General features: G+C 39.3%; 1 protein-coding gene across 5 annotated transcripts in view; it reads right to left on the reverse strand.

Annotated features, from left to right (window-relative positions):
• Positions 1-16,749, reverse strand: part of FARS2 (phenylalanyl-tRNA synthetase 2, mitochondrial) — a 227,899-nt gene that overhangs the window by 59,608 nt on the left and 151,542 nt on the right. For all 5 annotated transcript variants that reach the window (XM_079299456.1, XM_079299455.1, XM_079299452.1 and 2 more), the window contains one exon: positions 14,333-14,484. In XM_079299456.1, coding sequence (XP_079155582.1) covers positions 14,333-14,484 — 152 coding nt within the window. The remainder of the gene's footprint in view (positions 1-14,332; positions 14,485-16,749) is intronic.

A 16,749-nucleotide genomic window follows, 5' to 3' on the forward strand; every position in this document is an offset into this window, starting at 1 on the left:
CAGCCCTGGCCAGCAGCACGTTCACCTTTGGAGACATCAGGGATTGTCTCTGATGGACGTGGTGGAAGCTTCCAGCAGCTTCTCACAGAAGCCACCTCCGTGCCCATCCCACTACCAAAAAACAGCCCATGCAAAATCAATACAAGTGTAAATAACCATATTACAAAACTTGCTGTCAAAAAAATAGATAGGAATAAAATCCAGTAACATAATAAGAGAGTTCAGTGCAGGAAAGCCTGCCACACTATCTCCCAACAGCTCAAAAATTTTGCTCAGCACAAATACAGTAAACAAAAGCTAGGATCTTCCCAAAGGAATAAGAAAAACAAAACACTTTAAATATTACAGCATAAAAGCATAAAAGCCAGCATTAAAAGTCAATGCCACGTATACTAGCTCACTGTGACCTCCATATCTAAAAAATATATGGAGATAATAAAGTGTCCTTAAGGCAGACAGCAAAAGTTATTAGTCAAGAAAGATGACTGAATTAGGAAGGGCTGACAAGATCAGGGCTGTTTATCTGAAATAACAACAGGACTAAATAAATATACACAGTATGATGAAAGTTAATTAAGAAGTATTTTTTCTTTGCCCTCCTATTACAAAGTCAAACAGAACTAAATGACTTTTCAAATTGATACTTAGAAAAAAAAGAACAGGTGGATAGCTTTTAGGACTCAATGCTACAAAATACTAGTGATGACAAGAACCAAGAGGATTAAACTGCAATTGGTTATGTATATGAACAGTGCCTGGTGTTCCACTACAAGCAATCACTAACAGACAGGGATAAGAGAGACTTTCTGAAACAGAGGTATCATTTCCTAACAGTTTAGGGAAGAATTTCAAACACCCCACTCTGTAGCATCCTAACCATGCTACTGCTGGCTACATGACACCCAGCTAGAGGGACACTCATCAGATCATTCCAGCACTCCATGTTCTGCTACCAGAACTGTCTGGTGGCATGACACACATGCTTTCCAGGTGTGAGCTTCATGACAGATCTTCCACCTGGGAAGCCTGTGTGTATCCTTTAAGGCATGCCTGTTATCAAGCAGCCTTGATTAGAGCAGTCAGGCTTCTGCAATGAAGGCAAATTTTTTGTAATCTAACTTGCAGCACTTAGTAACACTTAGGCAAACTTTTTAGTCTTTTTAGACATCTGAGGGTTTATTTTCCATTCTCTCATTACATCTTTTAGTTTAATGTCAAAGTTTCTAATCTTAGAATTTTTTTTTTTTTTGAGACACAGGAACAAGCTACAGGTAAGAGCAAACCCAAGAACACCCTCATTGCATCTTTCTGACACTACTCAAGAAAACTCACAGATCCTCTTCCAAAGCAAAAATGTTTCTTTTAAGACAGGTTTCCCACCATGTAATACGATTCTTTGTGAAGAGGGCATTCTTTATCCTTCAGTAATGGAGAAGCTGGTAGTCCTCTCAGCACTCCAAATGCCTGTCCATGGTAAACAGCAAACCAAACAACATGATGAAGGAATATTTCCTAGCCAGACAAACCAGGTGTGCTTGCAATACAAAGTCAAAGTCTAACCTGACAAAGGTGAGGTCAGCAGTGGCTGGTTACCTCCTCCATCCCTTCTTTCCCAGCCCTAAATATTGACATTGTCATATGTAAGGAAACCCCCCACATTCTTAGTTACAGCTTTAGCTGTTCTGTATGTTCTATGATTAGCCTGGTGCTGCAGTATGAGAATATTTAATAATAAATCTATATTTATATTTGTCCTTAGTAAAGTTGGGGATGATGATGTTTCAGTCACAGTTGAGCAGTTTTCACAATGCATAAAAATGTGGCAAAGCACAGTATAAGTGTATTCCTACAACATCTAGGTGCTTCCTTCCTGTAGTTCCAAAATACCAGACAACTGGAAGGACTTCTGAATGCAACTGCAATGCAAATCTCATTATTAACTACCACTTTACTGAGCAAATACCAACATCTCCCTCCTGAATAACAAGAGCATTTCTAACAACAGTCATTGTATTTCTTAATGGAGAACCAAATTCACTGGCAATAAAATCCAGGTTCCCAGAAGAAAAATTATTCTGTGCTCTCTGTGGACAGACTGGGTTTTAATGAGCAAGGAGACCACAAAGGGCCTGATCCTAACCCCACAAAAGTCAATGGGATGGCTTCTACTGACTTCAGTGGGTTTTGGATGGAGATCTGAGGTCCTGATTTTGCATTTGTCACATTGTTAGCTTCACTGAAAGCCACAGGGAGTTTCAGTGTCACTCGAAGAAATTTCTTCAAGAACTAATATTATCCCTTTCCCCAATATGGAAAAATTCGCCATTATAAGCAGGAAAAAGAATAATAAACTGCTGAGAATTTCAGATTGCATTTTCAAAAAAAGGAATTCTTTGGGATGGCACTCAGGAGGCTCATCTCGTGCCAACCCTGATTGTGGAGAAAGTTAAGTGCTCCAAATGTATTATAATCTTTCCCAATATCACTTACAGGTGGCTTGCTGACAGCATATTTTATTTTCAAGTCTACTTTTTTTTAGTAATCATGTTTTTCAGCACCAAAGTGGTCTATTCATGTGGAACTGGTGGAATATGTCAGAACAAAGTAATACACTGGAATAGTAATTTACCATGGATGACAGGTTGTATGGGGCTTTTTCATTTACAGTCAGTAACATAGAGCTTAAAATACATAACATTTTCTCCCTGTATGGTATTTTTCTTTCTACTGTTGTGCTCTGCAAGACATTGCTTCAGTGTACGCCTTCTTTAATGACCTTAATAAATTACTTGCAAGCTTTGAGTTAAGGACACAATTCTTCAATTAAAACTAATAGCCATAATTGCAGCATCTCTCTAAGGTGCTGCTGCTCTCTGTTGGCTGCACACAATGGAAACACAGCTGGGGTCAACAAACAAGTGCTCTTCAGGACTGAGCACAGCATTTCCTCAATTTGACAGTCTGACCAGTCACAGATTTTAACTCTTGCCCATCAAATCTGCAGCACCTTTGACTACTTGGTTATCACAGAATGTGTGCACATACCCTGTGGATGCTTCTTTTTATTCCTAATTACTATGAAAATGAATTCCCACAGTATGCAGCGATTCCAGTGAGAGCTGCTAACACTTAGAAGCCCTGAAAACAAGGACTCATTTTATAAAGCCAAACACAGGAATATCTCCATTAGCAGACACCAAGAAAAAATGTCTGCCTATGTGACACAATTAAGCACTTGGCTTTGTGCAATTGAGCCTAGCCACTGCTTTCAAGAAAAACTTGTATCTGCTGCACCATCCTAGCTGAGCTTCACTTGCCCAATCTCCTCAACACAACTGAAAGCAATGTTATGACCCAAACTGTTAAAATTCCATTGTGGCCTATCAGATGTGTCATCAGTCTGTGTGTTGCTGGCCCACAGAATGAAGCTGACAATACCTCAGCTGAGAACTATGAGTCCTTCATATATCAAGATAATAAAAAAAACACCACAAGAACTACATTAAATCAGTCGACATCTATCTCCTTTCTGGTGTTCATTCAGAAAGAATGAAGAGTAATTCATTTCCCTACTATTCATCTGTCCCACATGTGTACTAATGGGCATGAAATACTAAACATAAATCTTTTCTTCATCCTCAGAATGATTTTTAAAAGGCACCCTTTCCTTGCATTTCTGTGTGATGCCTGATAAATAATAGATTAGTTGCATGGTGTTAGTTTTAATATTAATGTCACCAGACACCATTTAAGAGAAGTGGGGCAGAAGCCCGAATTCTGGAAGAATTTGGTATGGCAGCAGTCATCATCCAATGTATTTTTTCAGCTCAGGTCCAGCTCTCTAATATACAGACCTTATGGGATGTGCAGGACCATGAACTTCCCCTCAATTTACCCAGAGACAAAGAAGCTGGCTGCAATTTTTTAAAATTAATTATTTAAAATTAACTGGTAGGTGAAAATAAAATATCCATCAAGCACAAAACCAATGGGAAGATACTGAGATCTACTTCAGGAATCCTGACATTTTTGTTTTCTGAAATTAAAGAAAACCTTGTTTCCTCAGCCTAAATGTTGACTTTCCCCAGTATGGAGATAAGCAACCTTTGAACTACATAATGCTTTGATTTAGCTTAAGAAATTCTTCCTAGCTATAGGGCTTTATTTGTCCCTACAAAAATATGTTCTGGATCAATAAAATATAAAAACTAGGATAAATTATTTAGTGCTATACCCATCACTCTTCTGTGCAGTATTAGGAATCATATAAAGACTTTTTCCTCCCATCTCCTATCCTGGAAGCTTTATTGAATGTATGTTTAGCTGAATCTAGTCCAAGAATTAGGGGCCAGGCCACCTTGTTATCCCACTCTACAATTCTGAGAAAGGCCTTGTGGTGAGTGCAAGTATGTGCAGGCATCACACACATGCAATTCCCAACACGCAGAGGACAGCAATGTCCTTCATCACCCCAAGGGAAGTGTGCTGTGCCTGCCTTGGTACTGTGGCCACTTTCTGTTGTCAGCTGTGAGCACACAGAGCCATCTCTACCTTCCCATGCAGACCTCTAGTCAAGAATTCAAGAGATTCTAAGAGAGCTCAAGATGTGCTAGAGATGTGTTTTTTCTCCACACTGCTCAGACACTGCAGAAACAAACATACCCTACCTGCACACTAACATTGACCTAAAAGCTCATTTAGGAGGAGAGGTACAAAAGTTCCATGAAGCACACATCTATTGTATTAAAGAAAAGCTACTTTCAGTTACAGACCTGATACCTAGCCAGAACACATTTCTGTCCCTCACCCATATTCCTTTGCAGGGATTCTCAGCCTGCAGTGCTGCCATCCATCACTGGTGGCTTTGACAATGAATAGGGCAGGGACAGAGACCAAGACCAGAGGGAAGGAGTAGGATATCCCACCCTCAGACAGACAGCAGAACAGAGTCATGAGCAGAGTCAGAGAAAACTATTTCAGTGAGTAGAGAAGGACAATAGTCACTATCTAACACATGGGATTACAGAAGTTTTCCCTCTCTGACATACATCCATTTCAATGCTTCTCAAACTCTACTATGCTCACAATAGCAGACTAGGAAAAACAGCTCTGCACAGAAGTAGCCTCCACTTCTATTCTACAAGGTCAGCAATTCACTAGGATTTCTCTGAACTCAGAAGCACTCATGAGCCTATTGCTATCCCTTGAGCATCCTGTGGCAGCTGCCTCCTTTAGCCATTCTTCACCATCCCACTGCTTGTCAATAAATCACCGTGCTAATTCCTGTGACACCTCCTGTGAAGTGCTCTGGGAATTGTGGCAAAGATTTCTGGGCTGCATCTGAGAACTGGTGGTGAATGGCTGACTTCAGGTTGACATGATGAAGAAAGGTTAAGCTCTTCAGCTGAGCAGCCTCTTAGAAATGATTCATTGTGACTCCAGCTATCCCTTTTCTGTACAGCAAGTCTATCCTCTGCATCTGCCTGAACATGTAAGGGACGCTTGTCTTCTGCTCATATACTTCAGTTTTACTGTTTTCTCATTACCTGTGAAGGGTGATTACATTTCCTATCCCCCCACCCTCTAATGGGAACCTGTGGTTATTTCATCCTTTTCCTTTCTTGAATACCAGTCCTCCCACAAGCCTGTGTGTTAGCCACCAGCCTCCCACCAAAGAATAATGGGACTCCTACTGACGTTCATTAATAGTAAATTATTTTCAGTTATTAAAGACAATTCTCTCGGTGAAGACTCTGGAGAGCCAGGGATGGTACAGCAGAACACTGCATGCCCCACAATTGATTTAAATACAGTGGTTTGAAGGAAACCTCAGACTTCAAAAGGATCCCATTAAGAACAGCTATTTGCATGATGCCTGTCTGAGCACTGAAGCCAGTAAAGAAAGCAGAATCTGTCTGTTATGGTCAGCTGATTATTCCTTTTTTTTTTCTTCCCCAATTAGATGTCTTCAAATAAACATTGGCATCAGAGATCTAAACCAGCAGACACAAGCTGTGTAAAAAGATGTAAGTCATAGAACTCACCTGATTTTTGTATAAAGCAAGAAATATTGGGGAAGTTTTTTTTTGTGTGTTTTTCTGTTTGTTTTGCTTGTTTTTGAAGAACAGATCAAGTGCTTGCCTTTTCTACAGGACAGACTTCCCTGCTCCTCTTCTCATTCCTCTTATAGTTTTTCATGACACTTGGATTTGGATAGGGAACTGCTATCTGGGGGACTCTTGAAGCAAAGGAATTAAGTATCTGAATCCACATAGGTATTCAAAATCTGTGGGCCAAGCAGTTAAAAACCTTTGAAAAGGGCATTTAACAAAAGTATGCAGACAGATTCCAAGTCTACACATACACAGATAACAAATATAGCACTGAAAAGGTCTGCTTCCATATCAAACAATGCTTTCTAGCTTGTGCTATAAAGTGCATACTCATTTTTGCTGTCTCTGACTTCACCTTATTTTGTACTACAAAAAAGCTAGAACAAGGGTATTTGATACTCAGAATTTCTAAAATATCTGAAAGTCTTTTCTAAACAAATATATGTGCATATTTATTCAATTAATTCTCTATATTCATTTCAATCAGGAATGTTTTTGCCGGGGAGGAAAAGGAAGAACTAAAAGCTTTTCAGTTCAGTTTCAAAAAAAAAAAAAAAAAATTAAAAAAAAAAAAATCCCAAAACAACAAACCCTAGCAGATCGGTACTCTGGGCTCCATGAAGGTACTTGTCACTGTGCAGGATATCTGGGAAAGCTAAATTCCAATAGTCTCAGTCCTGGTGGGCAGCAGCAGGGCATCATGACTCCTACCAAGCAGGGAGTGCCAGATCTGCTGAAGCCATGTATCAATCAGCATGGCAGGGTTACTGACATGGAGCTCAACTCCTGCCTCCTTTAAACTTCCTTTAGGCAGTCGGGATGTGAACCTTATCACCTGAGAGCTTAGCTCTGCTGGGACATGAACAGAGCCCATATGTCTTCATAAGGCATCTCTTTCTGAGTACCCCAGAGTTTACTCTAAATTAATTTGGCCAGAAAGTCCCTGACCACCTCCAAGCAGGGGCTGCTGTGAGAATGGAGCTGCTATTTCTACACAGCTGCTGTTCTAAGGAAAAAAGGCAGCCAAGAAGCTACTCTTGAAGAGTAGCTGGGGCCACTCTGACTGTGAAACAAACAGCACTGCTTGTTGGGTTGGTCTGGGGCACAGGGAATGCCTCATACAACATACACAGGAGAGAAATGCACCCTAACTCCACTCCACACACATCTCCTAAGCTGAAAAACACAAGGCAAAAGAATCATAAAACCATCATTCAACAGATTGGGTTTGAAGAAACTTTAAATATTATCTAATTCCTAATCACCTGCCATGGGCAGGGACACCTTGCACTAGACCAGGTTGCTCACAGCCCTGTACAACCTGGGCTTGAATATTGTCAGGAATAGTGTTAAGATATGGTTATTAAAATTATTAGAGAGGTGTTTCTGCTTGAATTAAGGAGCAAACAACACCATATGCTATAGTCAATAGTATAGACTTCTATTTAACAGTAAATGTGAGGGAGAGAGGAAGAGACAAATAAATAGAAAAGGGGGGGAGAAAGGGGAGAAAGGGGAGAAAGAGATTAACATTCAAAAAAATATCACCACTGTGGATGCTGATGGCATCCCATTGGTCCCCTTCTTCTGATTTTCTCAGTGGGGAAGCCCACAAAACAGAGTCCACTGGCTTTATATTCACTCAAGTTCAGGTGGGAACACCCAGGTACTTCCCCTGCAGTGGGGTGTTTTGCACTGGGTGATGCAATACCTTGGAGCAGGGGACACTCCAGGAGCATTTGATGGTTTATGACACCTTCTAAGACATTACAGCAATTATGGCACATCAGCAGGAATGAATACCTTCAAGCTATGTGTGAATGTCTTGGTACTACTCCAGAAGGAATTTTTCACAGCTGAGCCACTTGTGTAAGAACTTTGGCATGATACAAACATTATCCTGCTTCCAAGGATTTGCTTCTTATCAGCCTCTTCCTTTATCTTGTTCAACACCCAGCTGTAGCCTCCAGTGATGGGTATACACACCCCCTCTGCACCTGGTCCACTGTTTGAGTCATTAACCATCAACAGTCCAGTCTCTCAGAATGGGGCATCCACAACTTCTCTGGGCAACATGTTCCAGGTTTCACCACCCTTATAGCAAAGAATTTCTTTCTAATCTAAACCTAACCTAGTTTAAAGCCATTCCCCCTTGTCCTGTCATTACATGTCCTTGTAAGAAGACCCTCTCCAGCAGGCTCCCTTTAGGTATTGAAAGGTGCTCTAAGGTCTCCTTGGAGTCTTCACTTCTCCAGGCTGAACAACCCCAACTCTCTCAGTCTGTCTTTGTGGGAGCGGTGCTCCAGCCCTCTGAGCATCCTTGTGGCTCTGCTCTGGACTTGCTTCAACAGATCCATGTCTTCCTTATGTTGGGACCTAGAGCTGGTTGCAGCACTGCAGGTGGGGTCTCATATGGGCAGAATCCCCTCCCTCCCTGCTGGCCATGCTGCTTTGGATGCAGCCCAAGATAAAATTGGCTTTCCAGTTGCAAGTGAACTGTGTCATGTGGAGCTTCTCATCAACCAACACCCAAAATCTTTCTCTGCAGGGCTGCTCTCAAGCTGTTCCCTGCCCAGCCTCTATTTGTGCTTGGCATTGCTCTGACACATGTAGACAACCTTGCCATCAGCATTACAGCAGCAAGAAGGACAGAAAAGGTTCTATTCTCAAGAAAAACCAGGTGGCATTGATCCTGGCTGGGACAAGAGAGGTAAAAGAGAGAAGATGGACTGTAGTGTTTCAACTTGCCACTATGTGGTTATGCTCTGCTGTGACACTGAAGAAAGGCTCAGAAGTGAACAAGAATCCTCTGACAGAGCCTCCCATGAACAGTTAATCTGTTTCAAAAATATTATAGTCTTACATTCATGTGACCAAATGAAAGGGAAAAAAAATCCAGAGCTGGAGAACATTGCTCATTAATTGAAAACCAAACCTCTGCTAGCTACTGTCAAAAGCAGCTTCTGGGTTTTTTTTTTCTGCAGAGAAGCTGCTGCTGGGACTTTGCCAGTTCAGCAGTTAAAGGTAATCTCAAAGAATCCCTCAGCAAACTGTAAAGTGTTCGGGCTGAAGAGCAACAAGGTGTTTGGGGACTGACTTGATTGTTTTAATTTGTGTAATACTAGCAGCAAGCAGCATTTAAGAATTATTCTGCTTAATTCACCTATTCCAGAAGCAAGACAAAACCAAGCCAGTTTTAATGAATAAACCAGACCTAAAAGTATTTGATTTTATCCTCATGTAGATAAGGAAAAGTGCAAAATCTGACATCTGGAAAGTGATGTCCTTACCCTTTATTTTCTATATACTAAAAAGGAGCTAGGGGCAAGAATTGACACAACACAGCAGTCAATAGGATGTGACTCTTTGCTGTCAGATCTGCTCCTTTTACTGTTTGGAAAAGAAGAAACACAGGTCATCTGAGTACTCCCAAAGTCTCTAAAGATGGTGCCACAGTGCACCTTCCTTCCTCCTTCACAGTAGCCAATACATTTCCTTTCACTTCACTTAACAGACTGTGACAAACGTGCAGATCTCACCCCAGAAGTGTGCAAGTAATTGACTCAAAGGCAAGAATAAATTCTTTCTTATCTATTCCCCACTTATATTTTTAACAGCATAGCCATCAAAATGCAGCAAATCAATTTTTCCCCCTTACTGTCTCCACTCTGCCTTTTCAGAATATTTTTAGTTGTTCTGATTAAAAATTTACCTCTTAAGCACCACTGAGGACACAGTGCATGTCTTGATTACAATTCTGGATAACTTTTCAGCTACTTATGTATCTTCCTTGCAAAAGAAGATGTGGAGCCGTATCTTTCCTTACTTCCCTTATCTACGTTGAAAAACCGATAGGAAAATAACCTCACAGCAAAATGCAGAAAATAAATTTTCAGAATGAAGATGTGATGGGATTACACAAGACACCTTACACAAGAGAAACATGGCATGCTAAGCCAAAAAACACACTTGCAGGTCTTGCCCAAAGCAATGATAAACAACCTCAGCATTTCTGTATTTTGTCTTCAATGCTGCATTGGAGAGGCAGGTACTCAGCCCTGGACTCTTCTCTCTCTCTTTCTTCTTCATCAGGGACAACATGGGTCATAAATGTCTTGTGTCACTTCTACCACATATTCTACCATGTGTGATTAACCAGTACTTCCTCCATTATTTGTCTAGATATGTTTTAATTACCATCCCTGAAATTCTACATGTGTGCAGCCACAGCACGTATCTGAATGTCACCAAAAAAAAAGACTGTATGAATGAAGGAATGTAAATCCCTCTTCCTAGGATTGTCTGCATGGCAGCAGTTTTGGTTGGCTTACACGTAGCAGGCAGAGACCTTTCTACCTTTTGACTACCATTCAGCCACCCTTTCTTTTTTCCTGTGAAATCTGTTTCCTCTCCAAAACTGGAGAAGTCTTGACCACTGAAAAAGAGATTACTTTCTGATTTAATTTCTGAAAGTCCCTCATATTGATTAGACAGCTTAGACAAGTTGAGTAGTAGAAGGCTTAAACTTAAATATATGTACGATAAAACAGCCATTGCAAAAAGGAAAGGAAACATTACTTTGTTTTCTTCTTTTAGAATCAATATAGTCCAAAACATTCCTTTTTTTTAACAAATGTTTGTTCACTAAAATGTTCCAAGGGGGAAAATGTCAGCTACAAATCCTCACTCATTGTGTATTTGCACAGCAGTGCTTAAAGGTCCTTAAAGATCTCCAAGGATTTGAAAGAAATAATTCAGTCAGGTAGCAAAAACAGTGCCACTGCCTTCCAGTGTCTGGTTACAAGGCTCATGCAGCATCTGACAACTCCAGGCAAGTTACAGTGAAGTCGCTTCACACATCATATATGGAGAAATATATTCCACCATCCAATTGTATAAAAGTCTAGCTGTTTGAAACTAATGCATCAAGCAAAAATAGCTACAACACACAGGATGGACTGTGGAAAACGTTTTGGTCACTGCAATGAGACACTTCTTTTCTGCTTGTCTTACAGATGCCTGCTCCTGTTCTTGTCAAAACCACCACAATTTCAGTTTCCTTGGCACTTAGAAAAGTCACAACTTTTCCCTCACATATGCCAGCTGATTTTTATATACCTGAGTAACAGGTGTGTTACAGGCATTATTCATCTTGGATGAAGTTAAACCCTGACTGTGTGACACATCACACTACTCAGTTTACCTCAATGTTGTATTTTGATTTTGCTCAGTTAAGTTTAAGTTTACCTAAGACACATTTAGGCTGGAACAGTTCTTAATTACCCTGACACAGAAATTTGGCATTCTCCTAAATTTGTGCTTTTCAGCAATGAGACTCCTTTTTGCTGTATCTTTAAATTATGCTTCCCAAAAAGATGTCCAAATATTGTTACCTTACAAAGCAGATAAGAGAGATTTCCTTGATTTCAGGCATCTCTTTCTTGCTTAAACAATTACTTGTCCCACGTTTTTTCCTGCCCCCACTTTCCTTTTCCCTGTAGAGAAATACTTTTTCACTGCTAATGCACACCATAACTGCAATTTAGTGGAGAATGGGTATCATTCCAAAGTCCAGTTAAATCTTGAAAGGTTTCTGAACCACAGGAAGGCAACTACATAGTATTACACAGACAGCCTCTACAAAGGATCTTAATTTAAAGACCTCTTTTTGTGTTATAAATTAGTTTTCTTTCTATAACATTTTCTATTTTCAGATCTTTATAGTCCTATAACTAAGAAAAGTAGCTTAAGAAGGAAAAAAATAAGACTACCAAATGTCATAATTCCTCATGAAACTGATGTTTTTAAAGGATTAAAAAAATCTGAATTTTAAATTCTAGAAGTGATTAACTACAAGCATGAACTTATTAAGCTGCTTGTAAGTAACTAACATTCAAAACAGTAGCACTGCAGTTTTTCCAATCCTAGACACTTTTCTCCCATCCTCCAGAGCAAATTCAGTAAAAATTCAAGATAATGATTACAAGTACCTAGATCTGTAACATACAGATCCATAGCAACGCTGAGGATCTCTTATGTTAATTTCTGTGCCCAGAGGCTTTTCTGCAACACTGAATTAAAGAAGCCACTGTATCATTCCCATAACAAGATGATTATCTAGGAATTAAGACTAAGTAGAAAACTCTTTTCAAAACGTCAGTCATCTAAAGGCCTTTAAAAATCAAACAAAATTACTTATGTGGCTTACATCATCAGTTCTCAAAAATTACATTTCTGCACACATCCTGTTCTAAGAAGAAAGGGCAAAGTAGCTATCATGTTTTAGTCTTAATTTATGATTCCTTTTTAATCCTGTAGATAATCTCCTTGGAATTACTGATTTTTAATGGGCCATTTGAAAAGATTTCTTTTACTGTTGTTGTAGGCAAAAAATCCAACAGGACAACAACTTACCAAAAATCCATTAGTGTCACCTCTCGAATTCTTCAGATATAAAGGTGAGAAATTTTTTCCTCCTTTTAGTGTCAAAACATATTTGGATGTCTGCTGAGTGAGGTTTAAATGGCTTTAGAGAACAAAACTAGCAAAGGTCCTAAATCTGTGTGACAATTCTCTGTGAACAATCAACCTTCCCATCTATTTGCAGAAGTCACAGAGAGAACCAGAGGTGTATTCCTTGAGGAGGAACAACTGTCATCCTTGGAATATGTTCTGGATGCGTCAAAGCTTACCAAAGGAGAAATACACAACGGAGAAACCCAGAGCAGTGAATCCTGTCCCTACCTCACCACCCTACTAGTATGGAAGGCAACATTCTCAGCAAAGAAGAGAAGCATAACCTGTGAGTTGAGCCATGACTGATGCAGTGCTGCTGGCAGGCTGTCCCAGTGTATGTGGATTTCCCCAGTAAGATGCTGAGAGTAAAACAGAATAACACTGCCACTGTTTGAGGAAGAGGGGAACAAGGCTTCTCCAAACTTTCATACTTGGAAGAGCTGCTTGCACTACACATAGGGTTTTCCCTTAAGAGATACCTGCAATAATGGAAAGCACTCATTATCTTACCCTAACCTGTATTTCTCTTCTGCACACACCATCTTGAGTAAAGGATTAAGATCGTTTTGCATGATTTGCATGTGAGAAAGACTCAAGAATTAATGACTCAAAGCTTTAAGATGCCCACACAAATTTCATTTCCATTTCTGTTTCTTCACAAAGCACAGTCTCATATAACGCTATACAAAAAGGGTAAAAAGGAAAAAAAAAAAAAACTTGTCAAAAACTAAAAATCCACTGAAACACCATGAAAACCAGGCCATAGAACAATCTATTAATCTGGTTTGCATCGCATATCAAATTCAAAAGAACAACAGGGTTAAATACCTAGATGTAGAAAGAAGAAAATAAAAAATCTATAGTTGCTGGAGAACAACATGAAGCATTTTCCTGTCATCTTCAAAAAAGGTTTATTATCAGCTTTCCTACAGCATTTTGAGTCTCAAAAGAAATTATTTTAACCCTCAGTTTTAGAAAGCTAGATAGCCAGCAGCTTTTCTACCTCTTGATTTGGAAACACAAATTGAAAAACAGTACATATGTAATAGCTGATAGTTGTCTGGTTTTGAGGCAACTGTTATTACCACGTGGACAAATACCCTGTGCACTCCCTGGTCATGTCAGTGCTGCTATACCCATATGGTGTTCTGAAACCTGAGAGATTGCTCAACAGCATATAAATAAGTGTCAGAAAGAAGTGAACAAGGTCTTTTTGTTTTTTTTTCCTCCCAATTGAACACCAACAATAGCATTCTGCAACAAACCATTATTAGCACTACCATTATAGCAAAGGTTCTACTAGTGTGTCAGGACTAGAAGAAGAAAGGAAGAGGACAAGGAGACAAACATCAGTCACTCAGCAAAGAGCAGGACTAGAATGTCAGACACACTATGGACAGCAGTGTCATTCACTGCCAGATGTATTGAGGAAAGCAGCTGTTCACTGTTGCTGCCAAAACCTGAGCACAAAGCATTGGGCTAGTCTGAATACCAGAAGCTCAGTACCCATAGAAAACTGAAAAATAGGTAGTATTTCTTTTCAGTAAAAAGTAATATTTTTTTGCTGCAGGAGGGTTTTGGAGCTAAAAAATGAAATATGCAAATATTGTAAGAATCAAGAACTTCTTGGTATACAGAACTAAAATATCCACAAAATACTTATACTACGACCACAAGGAAAAGGTGTTAAAACTTTTACTTACTTTGGATGGGCAAATTCATCCAGTAGGACAACTTTTTCTATCAAGTCTCCACCAATGGTACGAACCAAGTCATAGAAATCATTCTGAGAGTATGTCTCAGAAGGCAGCCAAAAGGAGATGTCATTGATCAAAGGTGGGTATCTGCTGAGTGGCTAAAAGAAATTAAAAAACATACATTTATACATATTTGAACTTGATAACTATATCTACAACTGTTCTGAACTTATATAACACATGAAGTACACAGTTTAGAATTTTTTAAAATGCTCTTTGAAGTGCAAACTGACCTCATAAACAACTGAGATGGAAGATTCTATACTAGGAAATGCCTTTTAAAGATCCCCTCATAACAACTTTGATTTATTCATTCAGAAGGAAAAACTTGTTTTGTTTGCTAAAATCAGTGTTTATGACCCTGAGCACACTTTTGCAACAGAGCTGTTTAGAAGGAAGAGATAATGTAAGATGGTTTTTCACTGGGTAGAATATTACTTTTTAATAACATTTTTCAGACTTTTTGCAGATTCAAAACTTCTTATCACATTCAGGTATAAAATTTATACATATTTTATAGGATTCTTATATTAAACAACACATTTATTATTTTTACTATCAAATTTTTAACAAAGTCTTATAAATAGGCATCTTCTTATTAGAATGTTATATTAAAAAACACACTTTGGCTTAAAAAGAAAGATCAGTTCACTTTCTGGTGGTTTTTATAGACACCCAAATATCTACAACACCAAAAAATGCATGGTTGCCAACATAATTATTAATTACCACATATTAAGTACCACAACAGGGTTTTAAACACAAAGGGGCATCTTTGCTGCACACATGAGGTGGGCAGACAGTGTCACTTGTTATTTGTAAAAACAGGAAGAGAATGAGAAATGAAACTAGACAATTAACTTTTCGGTTTTGATGAAACTTCCTAGGACTCTGTGGGTTTCAGATCTCACCTTTGGTGAGATGTTTCTCCCTTTGAAGAACAGAAAATGGTAATGTTCTCCTTCCATGAACTCTAGGTTACACAGTGTCTTACTTCTGCCTTGCAATAATTCCCTGCAGTTGAAAAAAGTACTTTTGCACAAGACTGTTGGGAGTCTGCAGCAGAAAACACCTATTTTATGATTTTGTTTATATGTACATGAGATCCCATGTGTACACCTTGGTCTATACAATACAATATCTCACTCAGAAATGTATTCCATGGCTGGGAATGTTTTATGATGGAGCAGTGGAAACTTAGCTGAGTACCTGCCAAAGCAATAAACCCGTTAATAAGGGAAGTTTACAGCATTCTGATTTACTCAAATACTGTTCTGTAGAGTGTAACATCTAGGCAATAAGTATCTGATAAGGAACACAGTGCAAATTTTAAATTAATAACCTCCCAACAAATAAAATTGTGAATTGCAAATGATTATTGAACTTGTTAAAGGAATAAACTCGTCAAATGAATTCATATCCTGTATATCAAATTAAAAAAAGGAAACTTACACAACAAATCCATTGTAGAAGAGCTTTTGATAAAACACTAATGAATTAAATGCAAATGTCTCTGCTGTACAAAATTCACTGGTGCAAATGCTGCAGATGCTCCTTGGACAACAACCTGATACATGTGTTAGTGTAAATAAAGTTAGAATCCTATAGTAGATTCATATATTCTAACCTCATTCCTATCTACCACTCTATTTACCACTGCTATAGTTCAGGAATATACTGAACACCCTTCAAAGCTTGGCAGAACTAGTACAAAACCCACTGAACTCACAGTTCAAGACATTTAATCATTCCATCAGAAGATGTGGCTCATGAGCCTTAGCATGATGAGGTGGCTACTTTCATTCACACAAGTACAAGGACAATATAGAAAAATAATTACATGTTCAGGTAACTCAGAAATGTCCTGTGCTGGTTTTGGCAAGGTTTAATTGTCTTCACAGGGGCTAGCATGGGGCTGCGTTTTGGATTTGTACTGAACATAGGGTTGGTTACAGAGAGATGCTTTTGCTATTGCTGGGTGGTATTTGCACGGAGCCAAAGCCTCTTCTGCTTTCTGTACTGCCACACTGGCAAGAAAGTTGGGGAATTTGGGAGGAGACACAGCTGGGACAGGTGACCCCAAGTGACTAAAGGGGTATTCCAGACCATATGACATCTTGCTCAGTATATAAAGTGGGAAGAGGAAGAGGGAAGGGGGGATCTGTGGAGCGATGGTGTTTGTTTTCCCAGGTAGCCATTACATGTGATGAGGTCCTGCTCTCCTGGAGATGGCCTGCCCATGGGAAGCAGGCAATTAATTTCTTTTGTGTGCAGCTTTTTCTCTCCAGTGTCACTAGCATGGATACAGAATTGCAATTTTGTGTGTGTATGCTTGTGTGGAAGCACAAACACTGGAAGGACAA

Source organism: Erithacus rubecula (genome assembly GCF_903797595.1).
Source record: "Erithacus rubecula genome assembly, chromosome: 3".
Lineage (NCBI taxonomy): Eukaryota > Metazoa > Chordata > Aves > Passeriformes > Muscicapidae > Erithacus > Erithacus rubecula.